At 38.7% G+C, this 13,459-nt stretch overlaps 1 protein-coding gene across 1 annotated transcript in view; it reads right to left on the minus strand.

Annotated features, from left to right (window-relative positions):
* KREMEN1 (kringle containing transmembrane protein 1) overlaps nt 1-11,858 on the minus strand; it is a 28,642-nt gene extending 16,784 nt beyond the window's left edge. Inside the window, exons 1-2 of the mRNA XM_017734922.1 lie at nt 3,543-11,858; nt 562-653 (exon numbers count right to left, since the gene is read on the minus strand). Coding sequence (XP_017590411.1) covers nt 562-653; nt 3,543-3,808 — 358 coding nt within the window. The 5' untranslated portion in view covers nt 3,809-11,858. The remainder of the gene's footprint in view (nt 1-561; nt 654-3,542) is intronic.
* Nucleotides 11,859-13,459: the final 1,601 nt, after the last annotated feature.

Here is a 13,459-nt window from a genome sequence, read left to right on the forward strand (position 1 = left end):
TGCTAAGTATCTGCACCTGCCAGAGACAGAATTCTAGCCCAGAGTTCCCATATACCACAGAGACACCTCTTCCCTATGTCCTCTCATATTGTCTTTTGTTTCCTCCAAGCAATTCTCTGTATGATGCACTATATACACTAAACTAATGTAATTCATTTTATGAGCTAATTGCAATGGATGGACATGTTTATACCTCATAAAAACGTTCCTTTTCTTTTTTGTCCTCTAGATTTAAATAAATTAATGATATATCTCTATGGATTCAAAGAACTAGCAGTACTTCCTAAGTTTTGTGTGATTCCCTGTCACACAGTATGATTTGTAAATAATATAATCCAGTAATTCTGAGGTAAGATGAAAAGGATAGCAGTGGAGGACCAATTCAGTAAGCTTGTCATTATCTCTAAAAAACCTGTGTAAAATATAGCTTAGTCTGCAACTGAAAATAAGCTGTTTTGCCTTATCCTGGCTTCTGTTTGGAAATCACTATCCACTGTTGTATAACTGCCAATCTCTGTTCAACTGAGACACAGGCCTAAAAAAATTGCATGGTGCTCTTACTTCGGCAGGATGGAATCTCACAGTATTTCCAATATATTCCATCTTCATGTTCTGCAATATAGCACCATGGGCTGACATCCCCATCAGGGTTTCTGAAAGAGAAAATCAGTGAGCAAAATTCAATCTTTTTTCAAAAACCACACAAAAAAAATCAATCTTATAAACCTTCAACAGCATCACTATTTTTGCTCTAATACCTCCCATTGACTATTTACCAAGAAAAAGGCAAAGTTTTGTGTTATCAGGAAGTTCAGATAGCTTTGGTTATGACACTATTCATCAAGCATAAGATGCTAGTACTGTCTAAAATGTAGCTTTTTTTTATTCTAAGTTTAAAAGGTGCAGAGCTATTTCTGGTCAGTATTGACAGGGAGGAAGATTTTCTGTCCCACATCCTGTGTACGGGTTCCATAGACTCATAAACTCAATTTTTTGCCTTGGTACAAAATAGTCCAGACTCCAACTTTCTGTTATATGTGGTGATAAAAACAGTGAGCTGATAAAGTCTTCTGGGAAAGAGTTATTTTCTTTCCCTTCAATAAAACTGACTAAATCCATTCCAGTGATTTCTCCATATTGATGGTTAATTCCTTATGTGTCCATGATAATGATGATCACTATTTTTATAGTTATTTGCTGTTGAACAGCATCACTTAAAAATGCACACCTAATTAGTCATTAGGTTATTTAAAGATTTATCTGTGTACACTTTGAAAAGCTATTCATGTTGTAAAGATCTATTTAAGAGAATAAATTGTTCGATTGGACCGTCAGGGTGAAATATGACCTTTTCTTTTAACTAGGACCAGTTACAATCTTTCTATCACATACTTCGGCACGAATTCTATTAATGACACAGCCCTACTGAAGTGTCAGTTCAGCTGCATGTTGTCATTTACACGTATTAACAACTCTTTTGTGGGAGATCCAATTTTAGAAATTCTGTGGATGGTTTTTTGGTCAAATAACAGACTGCTGAAAATAACTGGTGAGTTGAGTTCAGTTTAGATTACTAAAATGTTGCTAGTTAGGTTTTCAGACAGATTAGTAGAGGTAGTGGACAGTGAAAGTCTAAGACTAGCTATGCTAGGAATTTAGGTGTAATGCAAGAGCTTCCAGTAGCTAAAAAAAGTAGAGGACTAAAACCAAGTAAAGCTTGTACTTGAACTAACCCATTTTCCCTTGTTTCCAGAGTTACAGGAATTTTTGCGTTTACATCTTCATGACAGAAACCGTATGTCTGGAATTGAATCATGATAATGGCACTCTACACATAAATGCCTTAAAAATGCGAGGAAATTGTAGAGAAACATGATGAATGTCTTCAGGAATCTTTGTCTTGAACCTCAGAAGCACACACAGTTAGAAAACAACTCTCTGTCTTTCAGAATCTCCAAAAATTTCAGTCTTCATAATTTTGTTATGGTTGAAATGAGTGGAACGTTATGAGGCATTTCCATCCTAACAGGGTGTCTTGAAGTAAACAAAGTATTCCAAGTAAGGACCACCCATGGAGAGGTAGCATGCTTCTGATTAATACTTCAAGTGTAAAATTAGATTATTCAAATGCTGTTCCTAAAATCAAATCTCAAAGCAATGTATTATGCCTTAAAAAAGCCTTGTGAGGTATGTGCTGCCTGAGAGAAGGGAAGATCAAGTTGTCCATTGTCATCAAACAGATGAATGTCAGAGAAAGAGCTAAAACAGCTGTATCACAGGCCTCGACAACATTTGCATGCTAAAGATATACTCTGGCACTGTTAGTCACTTTCCAAGCTTTCTTTCAAGAGAATGTGAAGTTAAAAGTCATCCATTAGTTAGGACTGTCATTCCATACACCTGTCAGAATATTCCTAGGCCAAGTGATACAGCGTAAGGAAGAAAATGCCTAACCTTCCAGTCAAACTCAGCCTCAACGAGGATAATCCAACACCTAGCAGAATGAGGTAAAAAAGCTCTATTTGGGAATCAAGTAATTTCTCATGTTTACATATCAGATTATAGGCTTCTTGCTCCTTGTAACACCAAGTTCTCATTTGCTAGGTAAAGCAAGTCTCAAGTGTTTTTTGAGTATCTGGATAAACATTCAGTTTTTTATATGTTTTTGCACAGCTTGAACACATTTTGCTTTGTACTAACCAAAATATTAGCCGAAATGACTTCCAAAAGTAAGATCCTGTATATACAGTCTGTCTAAAATATTGCCACACAGCAACAATCAAAATTACATTCTTAATTCTGCTATTTGTATCAGAGAGAATTCAGTGGCCACTGTATTTTAAATAGCTCTGTATCAGTATGCCTACTGAGACATGGAGCTGAAAAAAAGCCTGCAGAGCCCAGACATCTCTGAACTTAAGTTCTGATTTGGCTCCTAAATTGTGAAGTTCTTACTTAAGTTTTGTTCTGAGTTCTATCCATAGTTATAGAGGACTTCTCTAGAAGGCAAGGAAACAGAAGTGCATCTGCTGTGGTTTAATCTGGTATTGTAACCCCTGACAGATGAGCTTCTGAATTCAAATAACTACTCTAACTCACTTAGAATTTTTAGTGACTACAGAACTTTCATTAGAACAAAACTTGGAAACAGAGTGTGTAACAGAACCAAGCTTGTGTGGGAGGATAAAAATCATAAAGAGACTCCTCCAGACACTTGCTGCACTGCTGTACTTCTGATTTGGATCATTTTTTTATCTCCACCTTTTCATTTAAGTAATCTACAGTCTTTCTCTGTCATGTCAACTTCCAGATTGGACACATTATAAGGGACAGTGCTGAAAAAGTGTGGGAGCTGGGTTGAAAAAGTTATTCTACTAATGGTGCTCATAGATCCAGGGTACTAATTCCAGGATAAACCAAAAAGTGTTAGACACAGTTCTGACATTCTTCACTGCATGACAGGAAGTTTCATGATTTTCTTCCAACTGCTTAAAGTAACACTGGGTATACAGGCAATGTTAAAGCAATGTGGTATTTCTTACCTGCAGTAGTTATGCTCTCCAAGCCCTCCCTCCCCATTGGGATATTTCACAGTATTATAAGGATGCTCAAAGGTCTCATTCCAAAAAAGACAAGGTTTCCCTGCATATTGGGAGGTCTGGTTCTGAGTGCCACGATAGTCGGCCCCGTTTGCTGTATAGCATTCTGGGAAGAAAGAGAAATGAAAAAAAGAAAGAGTATATGTAGGTTTAGTGTTTGTTCTTCCCTCACCCTCCACCCCATCTCCAATAGACCATGTTCCCTGCATTGTTTAGGCAGCTAAAGATGCTGGCTAGGATTTAAGATTTCTCTCAGTCAAACCTCTATTCAAGAGATTATGATGTCATTACTTTAATAAACAATGTATGAGACAGGTCTGAAGAGAGGTTTACACAATTAACATGCATTTTCTGAATAAGCATAATACTTTTTTTACTGTTTTTCCTATGTTTTACTCATTAGCACAACTCTGTAACTTGTTAATTTTCCAAAAATGAAATTATATGATCTTACCAGTCTGCTACTTATCAGCATATTAAACAAAATCTCATGCTACTTCAGCTAAAGTTCTGACTTGATAAAGTGAAAGACTTCATAGGCACGGATCTTACCAACATTTACATTCTGATTTAGAAAAATTCTTAGGGATTGAATTGCCTTAGAAAGGGACCTCCTTCAGTAGAGTATAGTCATGATTTGCTACTAAAGCATTTATGCTTTCAAATTAAAAAGTCTGTATCAGTATTCTTCTGCCTCACTCACATTTTATCCCACTTATGTTTGTTTTCTTAGCTTCCTAATACTCAGCAAGTTAGAAATCAAAGTAGAGAATGATTTCTCTAGTTACTAAATACATTAGTCCCTTCTCTGCGGAACTACAAATTTCATGCTGCCTGGTTTTGCTGGGTCTTGTTAATCATAGAATCATAGAATGGTCTGGGCTGAAAGGGACCTGAAGGATCATCTGGTTCCGACCGCCCTGCCATGGGCATGGACACGTTCACTGGACATCTTCTGATCAAATAAATATTCAAATGCATGAACAATTTTCCTTTTGCTGAAATTGCAAAACAGTTTTGATTAAATTATGCAATGTGAGTGTGACAAAGCATGGGAACATGTTGCCCAGCAAGGCTGTAGAATCTCCATCCTTGGAGATATTCAAAAGCCACCTGGGCACGGTTCTGGACAACCTGCTTTAGGGGACCGTGCCTGAGCACAGCAGTTGGACAAGATGACCTCCAGAGGTCACTTTGATCTCAACCATTCTGTGATTATCTTCCAGAAACAGTCATTATAATTAGTGTACCATAAATAAGTCCATCCTGTTTATAATTGATACTTGCTAACATTTATCATCCTTGCATTTATTTAAGAATAGGGTTAAAATATAACAGTCTGTGACAGAATTAAAACCGCTGTGTTACGCTGCTGTAAACATTTATTTGTACTGGACAGCGTTACTGAGGAAATTCACAAATGCTTTCTGCTAACTACAGGCTGTGAAACCTCCTGTTTCATCTGATAGCATTCTCTGTAGAAACCATGTTAGAGCTGCAGAGACGTTCTACTGCCCTGAGGGAGTGGGAGAGTGCTCTGAAGTATGTGCTGATCTCAGGTGTCCCTCATGAGATCTACCTTACAAAACAAGTCTAGAAAGACCTGTGTGGCTGCAGCTGGAAGAGGAAAAAAAAAACCCACCCACATCTTAATCCTGATATTCAGAGTACACCGTTTTTGTATTTAGAACTACTGTAGAAGAAGGAAAAATGTATTATTAAAGCCATGCCTCTGAAATTAGTTTAGTCTGGGCTCCCAAATATCAGAATGGTACAATTATAATAATTATTTCAGAGTTCTGTTACACAGCAGATGAAAGACAATGGTTTTGTGCTTTCACTGTGCATTTTCATGCCTAGGCAAGTTTGGATTTCTATTAAATGAAATTTTGTTGCTGAAGGCACACAGAAGAGGTGTCTGCACAGCCACTAATGTATTCTGCTATCATCCCTGGACAGAAAGCTATATAATTTAACCAAAACAAGCTTCAGGTCAATACTCCTCCTTACTGTAATTTACCTGACTGCCTTAGCAATACAGATGGGCTGCATACATTTGCTTAAAAATGCGAATCTGAGTTTCCAGTATTCAGGCCACCACAGATATTTGTGTAAACATGAAAAAAAACCACTTTAAGGTCACGACTGTGTTGCAACTTTCTTCAATACCTCTTTTGCTTTGCAGTTAACATAAAAGCTTTTGTAGGTTATAGCTGAAAATATAAGCTGATGAATTTAGCAGAAAAGGGAGAAAAATGTAATCAAAATAGATAAACAAAATAATATGCAGTATAAAGAATTTGTGAGAAGTGATAAACACATCCAGAAAAGATATCTACATTAGCTTTGTGCTACTACTTTTTTTTTTGCTTCTCACTCCTAAATGAGAAGCAATATATACTTCTATCTACTCAGAAATGCAAGGAATGCTACAATACCTGAATTTAGTCTGGCACACAAACTAAACTGAAGTTAACTTCAGTCCATTTTAGGATCAGCTAAGACTGGCCCATGCTTTAACTTGCAGTAGCAACTGACTTACATTTTCATGTCAGCTTTTTTTAACTGATTTTCTTCAAACTTCACTGCACTTTAAGAACAAAAGGAAGAGTCAGATGTCTCTTCATTCCTCCTAGCTGCAGCTTTTTGTTCCCAAGACAATAGGTAGCTGTATCAGTGCCTCCTGTGTTCCTTTACACTATCAAGAGATTTGGTGGAAATGTGCCAGCTGAGTTGTAACAAAGCTCCCCTGGCTTAGATGTGGATGTGGAATGGGGAGGCAGTGAGATACCAAGCAAAATCATTGATTATCCCTGAAACACTAAAGTGAAAACTTTTAAGTCATGGAATTTAGCAGCTGTTATCAAATGAAATACAAAACCTTTTGTGCTACAGGGAATGTGGATTTTGTTAAGGATTAGTAATAGTTTTGCGATAGCATGGGAGTGCAATCTTTTCAAATAAATATTGGCATTTTATAAAATCAGGTCAGTTGTCCTTGCTACACTCCCTCCTGGCTTCTTGTGCAGCTGCTCACTGGCTAAGCATGGGAAACTGAGAAGTCCTTGATTTAGAGTAAGCCCTACTTGGCAACAACTAAAAAATCAGTGTGTTATCAACATTATTCTCACACTAAATACAAAACACAGCACTGTACCAGGTACTAAGAAGAAAATTATACCAGCTGAAACCAGGACGCAACCCTACAGTCTTTGACCTTGAACAGTCAGCGCTGGGATCTGCTGAGATATGTTTTGTACAGTTTTCTGTAAAATTCCTAGCAGCATAGTTACAGATGTCAGCATATTCAGTATCTTGGCAGTAAACAACTCAATTCTTCCGTTTATCACAGGCAGTGATTTCATCATATTTTGCTGCATGACAGCCAAGACACTACCTTAGTGATTTCACCATTAAATTAATACTCCCAATGTGCTGAAGGTGCATGTTTCATCTGCAGAAAGGCCACTGTCCTCTCTATTTTAAATGCAAGTCCTAAGAGATTCTGGAGAACAGGAGGTTAGAACTTCCACCCTACTTTTCATCTTACACCACTAGTGCAATAATTCTGTGAAAAGACGAGCTTAAAAAAAAGGTCACCTAGATTTGTCTGCACAAAACTAATTCATATTGAGGTCACCTAAATTAAACAGTCAGAACAGACTGGACTGAACACTATCGGTAAAACTCTTTGGTTTACTCAAATCACCTGATTTCTCTTTGGTAGCTTATGTAGAAGGGAGGGGGAAAAGAGTAAATCAACCAGCAACAACCACCTCCCTACGTTGTGGCACCCACTGGATCCAACTGCCTTGTGCTGACTGATACTTCTACGATACTTTAGGCTATGAAGCCCTTCACTTGGAGTGTAAAATCATAACAGTGACTCAAGAAAATTAATACCAGTTCTATGAATTTCAGCAAGCCTTATTCCTTAAAGTTTTGTAAGACTATGGTAAACTATGACAGAACTCACACTGTATCCAGGTCCTCTCCCAGTGGCAAAGACAGCAAGGGAAGAACAGACACCTTGTGGACACTACAGCTGACAGCCTCCAAAAAGGCATCAGGATGCCACTGTGCTTGGCAGATGTGCCACATGGTTTTTGTTCATGCACGCAAGGCTCAAACTATCCTGTCAGCCATAAACATCTATTAAAACACTGGGGTTTCAGAGAGAACATGAAGAAAGAAAGCTGTGACCACTCATATCTACAAGTGTGTGACCTCATAGTTCTAAGATCTTAGTCAGCTGGGTTTCAGACATAGTCTGATGTAGAGGCTTATGTCAAATCTGTGATTAGAATCAGTGTCCATGATGATTTCACTCAATTAACTGCTTAATGACCCTGCTGCTTCTACTGTTTCACGGGGATGTCTGTAAACAGAATTAATCAGAGATAATTAATCAGAGAACCTTTGCAGTGGTTCTAGTACGAAAGGTTCCAACAGGTGCTGTTCAGGCTAATGTTTATGAGCCTTCGTGAGAAAACATGGACAGCAGTTTGTTGTCAGGGCTGCTTTGTTTTCAACACATCAGGTGCCATGGTTGATGAAAAGTAACTTTTCAAAATGAATGCTGAGACTACATAAGTATGTATTGAGTGACAACTGCCAGAACAAAAAAGCAGAAAACAAGACTAGGGATGTTGTCCCCTATAAGCGAATACTCAGTGTGTGATACAGGTTCACAATTAGTTTTATTAGAGCCAGATCAACATTTGGAAGATCAAACAGCAGCTGTTGTAGGAATTCTTTCCATCTGTGTCGGTTTCTTCTTCAATGTAGGGACCTTACAGTGATCATTTTCCTTTGTTACTTTGGGACTGCATGGCTGCCTGCACTCCACATGGGCGCCACTTTAGGATCATTTGAAAAATTAAGGTAGTGCAGACTGTAATAGCCTGACTTTTTTACTTATGATAAATCACTGACATTTGAGTCTGCACTGGCTTCCAATGATTTTCTCAAAGACATCTATCTAGAGACACTACAAATTGCAGACTGAAGGGATGGAGGTTTCAGGGTGTTTTAAATGACTTCTTAGAGGACTTTCCAAGTTTGAGGCCTGTACACAGCTTTTGAGACTGAAAATTCAGAATGACAAACTTCTTCCTATTCCACTGGAGAGAAAAAAAAAAAGAAACCACTTTGTTTGCTTAATGTTTTGGAAGCTACTTGGAGCATTGAGTAGTGTCCAGAGAGACTGACAACAATTATCAACCTGAAACTAGCCTACCCAAGCCAGAAATTATCCTACCACCTACTGCCCAACAAAAAGCAAGGTTTTCTTTTAAAGATCTGTAGATTAATGAAAGATAAATGAAAGTGGCTGCTATTTAAATCTTGGGTTTCATTACAGCAGTGTAATTAAATGTTCTGTAAGGTTGGACCAAAAATTAAAGGTTCCTTGAATTTACATGGTATAACTGCCTGCTCAGTTTTCATTTGTTTTTCCTACAGCCTTTTAGAAAAGTCAGGAAAATGCTTAAGCAGAATATAAGGGTATGAAACCAAGGGTGCCAGGTCCGATAATGACTCAGTGTGGGTTGCTTGATGCATGTGCTTGCACAGTATTCTAAGAATAGTTTTAAGTCATTTCCATTCTACCTAAACTGTTCTAGTTCTTGCTGGAGATTGTAATTTAAGCACTCCTCCTTAAATGAAAGCACTGTATCTAGGTGCAGATGGCAACAGTTACAGGCACTAACCAGATGCTGCAGTCTCTAATTTGATTGAAAGGGTATAATTAGACAGCAGAAACACTTCAATGAGAAAGTAACGCACAGAGGAAAGGACAGAAACCACTGAACTGATGCCAAGATACCCCGGCAGTAACAGAGGCAGGGGCCCACGGATGGAAGGGGCAAAACACCACATCACCTTCTTCAAATGAGAACATTTTTGTTTCCCTAGAGATGTGAATAGGGATTCTATTATCATAGGTTGCCACAGTTCTTCATGTGGGAACCCTGATTAAAACCAGAAGAAGCTTCAGGAGATGAAAGACACAAATATGGCTTCTGTGGTCATTATTAAAAATATTTTTAGCATTGCAATGGTTTTCTTTGAAGATGCAGTTTTATCGACTGAACCAAAAGTTAATTTGCATACTATCATACGAGTGGGCAGGAAAAAAAATCTCATTCTGTATTATGTTATGATGCAAAATAAATGCTTTTGGGAAGTATAAGGCTGATTTAGATCTACCCAAGTAAAAAAGTAGTGTACTATTTTTACATTTCAATACTTTTCTATTCCAATTCATACTAATACAATACAAGCACTCATCAAAACTATCAGGCTTCTGTGCCTGTGCTGTGTAACAGTAAAACCCCCCCACAACAGTTGATACAAGCCAAAGAAAAGCCATCACAAAAGAATTATCTTTGTTCAAAATTGCAATTTTCAAAATTGCCAGAAAACAACTCCCCATTTGTTAAATCAGACAGTTATGTTTTGATGCGATGCTATGTGAGAGCACTTGGTTAGCTGATCATTCTTCCTTTACAATGCAGGGGAACTCCACATGCTTAAAATTTATATCTTGCTCATTCCACATATCCATGCAAACGCACACTCAGACATATAATTTCTGAAAGTCCTCAAATGCAATCATTTTTGCTGGTCAGAATTAGAGACTTAATTAGCATTGGTCCAAGCCAGAGAGTAGCCACAGTGAGTATTTGATTATATTTGATTTATGCCACCTGAGATTTGATCAAACCTTGACTGAACCATCTGTCTGTCTTGTAAAAATGTACATTCCTGGAAATGTACAGACATGCAGAGTTGATACTTGTGTTCCCTGGCAGTGTGTGAGCTGTCATATATGTGAACTTGCTATCCTTGTGAAATTTTGACTCTCATTGTCCAGCTAATCACTTTTCATTACTTTTTTTTTTTTTTTAAATCTGACTGGCCAGACCTTTTCTGGAATATGTTGGAAGCAGGCAAGTTAGGTTATGTGCACAAGAGGCAGTTCCCATTATTTCTAAATCCTTTAAAGTATTCATTCTGTCCCTTTTTTCTTTTTATTTGTACAATACAAACATGCTATATTAGCCAGAGTTTTGCAGCTGCTGGCTGGTCCTCAGCCACAAGATGCAAACACACTTGCTTGTCTTGTGATTCTTTATCACTGGAAGTAAGAATGTGTGATGTGGCCCCATAAGAATTTCTGTTCCTTAATACACCCATTTGTTTTCTTTCTTTGTGAAGTTTTAAAACTGTTGTTCCCTTGTCAAGTGTGGCAGACTGAATCCCTTTGGCAATTTTATCAGGATGCCCCATAGCCACTGTGTGGATGAAGGGAGTGGTCAATTGCACAACCATTATGGTGTGATATGACAAAACTGAAAATTTTGCAGCTGGCAGCATGTAATCCCTGTCTCCCTCCCACTTCTTTGGCTCCATCCTACTTAAATACATTCACATAACTCTGGATTTTGAGTTATGCTCTATGCATGTACAAGCATGATATGCTGAAATGCCTGACTATTTCATCCCCTATCTGCCTAGTTAGAAAGAAGAAAAAAAAAAATTGCTTTTTCAAGTATTTCCATGACGCTTGCTTATGGCATATCAAGTAGAACTGCTTCTCTGAATCACCAAGGCACAGGCAGAATAAGATGACAAGAGATACAAGGTTTGTAAGAGAAGGCTGGAATAACAGCTCTAAGGAAAGACTCAGCTGGGAAAAAAAACAAGGACATGGTGACTCAGTATTGCTAAATGGAAAGAAAACAGAGAAAGGAAAAAGATTGAAAATCATATACATTTCTGATGAGGAAATTAAATGAATGCTATAAATACAGAAACTAGAAATTATAACTTTTTGCACTGAGTATATAAAACAACATTTGTTCACCAAAACTAACATTTGCTGAAGGCATTTCCATTTCTTTGGCCTTGTAACACAAAACTCACCAAATTCAATCAGTCTTTTAATGGTAGGTAATCTATTCACAGATCTCTTACTTCTGATTCACTTGAGAAATTATGTATGGCTGAATGTTTGAATGCACAAATGTCAAGGTCTGAATGCAGAAATGTCAGTGTTTGAATTAACAGAAACTGTTAGACGTCACATGGTGAAGCAGAATCATTCTGTGAAAAGTAGCATAGTAGTATGTGCAAAAATGGTTAATTCACTTTCATTTCTGACAACTGGAGTAATTTTTCATATTGTAATTCCAGAAGTTTCTCTCCTATCTTAGCAAATGATGGTGACGCAGTCTTTATTTCGACTGCACTTCACAAAAAGCTTATTAAGACATACATTAGAAAAACAAAATAGGAATAGGCATTAAAAACATACCATATGACAAAATGCCTTCCAAAAACAGTAGTAATGTTTGTCATTTCACAATTCTGCTAGTTTCAAGTGCAACCTGACACAGCTGATGCCATTTAAATTCTGTGGCATTAAGGGTCAAGATGAAGTTCCCGATGTATACCTTGTGCAGATTAGGAACTCTGCAGATCCTGTACATGCCATACAAAGAACAGGTTGTTGTTGAAATGCAGATTTGCACTGTTTCCAGGTTCTTTAGCAGAAGACACATAGGTGGCAGTACTTTCTAGATCCATTCTCCTTTGCTACACCTTCATTCAGGGGCAATATATAATTGTCTCTATAATCCACACCCTTCTTCCCCTGCCCCAGCTGCTTGTGCTCAGGCATTTCTGTCCCCTTTAACAGCCAAACATTCACACTGGGCCACATCCTCCACTTGCTGTCACGCAGCCCTCTGTGAGAGATACGGTTACACATGGAGTGTTCTTTCCACAGTTCTGCTCTGAAACCTTACAAGCAAACATTCTTCAACCTAAGCACAGCAAGGAGTATCCACTGTGTGCACCAAACACGTCCTAATGGTACTGGGAACAGACTGTTAGACATGGTCCCTCTCTAGGCAGCTCTCTAAATGCTTATCTGAAAATACTCTCAAGTTTTACTTCTGAGAAGTCAAGTCTGCCAGAACTTTTCCTTGTAAAAGATTTTTTATTCCCTGAAAAAGTCTATGTAAGTCTTTTCCATATCTAATTAGGTACATCTACAAAAACTTGATGAGCAAGTACGTGTTCAAAAAGAAGTGGAGCAAATTCTACTTGGTAAGAAGTAACAGCAATTAAGAATACACAAAACGTATCCAGAAGGACCACACATCTGATGGCTGTGACACTGTGATCATCTGGAACTTCCACTTCAGACCTTGCAAAGTATGGCCAATGTTTACCAGAGGAGAACCATAGTACTTGAAATCATTAGTAACAACTAAAATGAGGACAAAAGCGTGCAGAGAAATTTTAAGTGAAAAATCACCTTAGGAAGTGAAGCTTCAGGCTTCCCAGACTCTTTGGCTGAACGAGAACCTAAATGGTCAGAGGAGTCCAGGCTTGGCTGAGAGCTGGAGCAGCCCACTGCGGACAGGCAGGATGGCCACCCTTCAAGCTCTGGCTCTGCTGCCAGAGTTTTCTTTCCCAGTGACACAAACAATCGCACGCCCCTCTCCCTTTACAAGCCTCCATTCCACAGATCTAGCTATCGAACCACTTTTATAGAGAAACGTGCTGCTCTTCTTTCTCTTACATCATGCTTTCATACAGTTTCCGAGCTCCCAGTTCAGCAAGCACAGAGAGAGCCTCAAATGCCCACGAACTCCACGCAAAAACACCCGCAGCGTGTTTGCACGAGCAGCTTCGAGCCCGGCACCGCTCTGGCGAGCAGGAAGGGATGTCGTCGCGACCTCGAAGAGGCGCTGCCGGGCGGCAGAGCCCTTCCGCGGGAGGCTGCGCGCCAGCTGCGGCTCTGCGGAGCTCGGGGAGAGGCTGCCCGGCTCCCTCGCCGCTCAGCC

The sequence above is a fragment of the Corvus brachyrhynchos genome, unplaced genomic scaffold, assembly GCF_000691975.1.
Source record: "Corvus brachyrhynchos isolate BGI_N302 unplaced genomic scaffold, ASM69197v1 scaffold114, whole genome shotgun sequence".
Lineage (NCBI taxonomy): Eukaryota > Metazoa > Chordata > Aves > Passeriformes > Corvidae > Corvus > Corvus brachyrhynchos.